The 2230-nt window shown below is 44.5% G+C and overlaps 1 protein-coding gene across 1 annotated transcript in view; it reads right to left on the reverse strand.

The window, feature by feature from the left end:
- Nucleotides 1-578: 578 nt before the first annotated feature.
- The window catches only part of LOC105891638 (receptor-type tyrosine-protein phosphatase eta-like), a 5654-nt gene continuing 4002 nt past the window's right edge, over nucleotides 579-2230 (reverse strand). Inside the window, exons 2-4 of the mRNA XM_031563667.2 lie at nucleotides 2092-2165; nucleotides 1852-1986; nucleotides 579-717 (exon numbers count right to left, since the gene is read on the reverse strand). Of these exons, the coding sequence (XP_031419527.1) occupies nucleotides 586-717; nucleotides 1852-1986; nucleotides 2092-2165 (341 nt within the window). The 3' untranslated portion in view covers nucleotides 579-585. The remainder of the gene's footprint in view (nucleotides 718-1851; nucleotides 1987-2091; nucleotides 2166-2230) is intronic.

Below are 2230 nucleotides of genomic sequence, written 5' to 3' on the forward strand. Positions count from 1 at the left end.
TTCAAGCAGGCACCTTCCTTCATCAGTGTTTCGTTGAATTAGACCTACAACACCTCCAGAAGGCTCTACAGTAATGTCTGGTGTAGGTAGGTTGTGAATATGTAGCACAGCAGATCGCTGGAGCCAAAAATGAGAAAAATGGATGAATAAATTGATGCATGAAGCCTGGCTGCATACTGTAGATTCTTCTCCCACTATTCTATTTTAAAATGCAGTATGCAGTAGCATCGCTGAGTTATGCCCGCTGTCTGAGTCATGTGGGTCTATGAGACCCACCTGCAGTGCACCACGGTGGGGGAGTGGAGGGAGTACTGGTCCATGTGCTCCCTCACGAGGTGGCAGAAGTTAATCAGGAGCTCAGTGCTCTCAGGGACGCCGTGATCAGGCCAGGCCGTGAAGTGGAGGTGGCGCACAGTTTCTGCGTTCTTCACCTGGAATCAGGCACATATTACCATTTTCACTGAGCCATTGAATATGGTTGGGATGGATAGACATAACATAACTCTTCATAAGTCTTTGTCTTTATGTTGTATTTATTTATGTATTTTAATAACTTTACTTTATTCAAATCTAAATCTGCACGCATTAGGAGGAACTCACATTTTTGACTTCAAAGTCTCTCAGGGCCCAGTCATCAAGAGTGATTTCAGAAGTTGTCTTGACGATGATGTTGTTGTAGTGCTTACTCTCAGCCGGCCAGTACTGTTCACATTTCACCTAGAGAAGAGAGGGGGCTAATTCTGTTACAGTTTACACCAGGGGTTTTCAACCAGGGTTCCGTGGCCCCCTGGTGGTCCGCGACGGCATTGCAGGGGGTCCGCGACATGAGCCTATGTTGATCAGTTCACCATTGACTTTTTTTATTTTTATAAATATACCTCGGCCCGTCGACATATTTATGTCTGAATAGCCAGGTCGCATTGCCCAAAATACTGATGTAGACCCATATTCAGCGAAGAAATTACACTGACAAGTATTATAGGCAGAATATGTGTGCGGGGGGAGGGGGCGTGGCGGCGGTTACAAACATGAAAAAGAAGGGTACGGGACTGTAAAATGTTTTGGGAATCACTGGCACATCAGTGGGCCACGGATTACTTTCTGGTCAGAATGGTGGTCCCTGGGACAAAACCAGTTGAAAACCCCTGGTTTACACAATGTAAATGACCAGTTCATCGTAGTTATGTTGTTTAAAAATGTGATTGTCAGTCATTTGTTGTTATGTAAAACAGTGTCTTGACCATTTTTTGCCAATAGATGTCCTCATTTGTACCTTTTTGTTAGTTTTGTATTATGTCTCTCCTTGGTGTTGATGGTTCTGTCATGGCAAAAAGTGACCGGGCGCCAAAAAGAGCCCGGGTGATGTAATATTGGCTTTCGAACGACTCTTGAGTGACAGTTGCTACACCAACGCTAGCATTACGTAACCCGGATGTTATCACCTGATGTTATCACCTGTGCCTTGTGATTGGGTGTTTTCAACTGTTCCTTATGTATTCTTTGGGATATTTATAGAGGTTGTTTTTCTTGTCTCGTTAGTGAGTTCTTTGTCTTCTTTGAAATTTCAAATTTCTGGAGAATCTTTCTGGTGTTTTTGGACCTTTTGTGTGTAAACGGATGTTGAGAATTGTTTGTGCTTTTGGAACGGTTGCCTGTTTTATACCCTTCATACCCTAAGTCTTTAAGTTTACTTCATCTCTCTGACTCTCTGCATTTAGTTTTTTACCACTCGAGGTGGTTCAGTGGTTTGTCCCCAGTCTCCCACCCCTACAGCTATTGCCCAGAGCCTAATTTGTTGTGTCATCTGTGTGTGTTTATTCATGTGTGTTTGCAGTGTGTTTTTGAACTCACTCGTCCCTGCTCGTTGCACCTGGTCAGCATCACTATAGTCCTGATGTTCTTCTCCCAGATCATCCTCCAGAAGTCATTCACTGTGGCAGGCAGAGGACCCTGGCTTGCGATGAACTCCTTCCTGGAGTTCGCCCCCTGCAAAGCCACACCACAGAGCTCTCAGTTTCACATCAACTTCACTGCCAACTATTGACATAGGCAAGGACATAGAGGAAGGACCAAATATGGTTCAAGAGTCACCGGAATGTAGTTTGCATTGATGTAGTCACCAAACTGGCTGCCAAGGATGGATAGCTTGACCCTGGATGGCTCATCTGCATGGTAAGAATAGATGGGATTAAATTATCACCAGATAAGGAAACAGCACCAGGCTGTGATG

Source organism: Clupea harengus, chromosome 3, assembly GCF_900700415.2.
Source record: "Clupea harengus chromosome 3, Ch_v2.0.2, whole genome shotgun sequence".
Lineage (NCBI taxonomy): Eukaryota > Metazoa > Chordata > Actinopteri > Clupeiformes > Clupeidae > Clupea > Clupea harengus.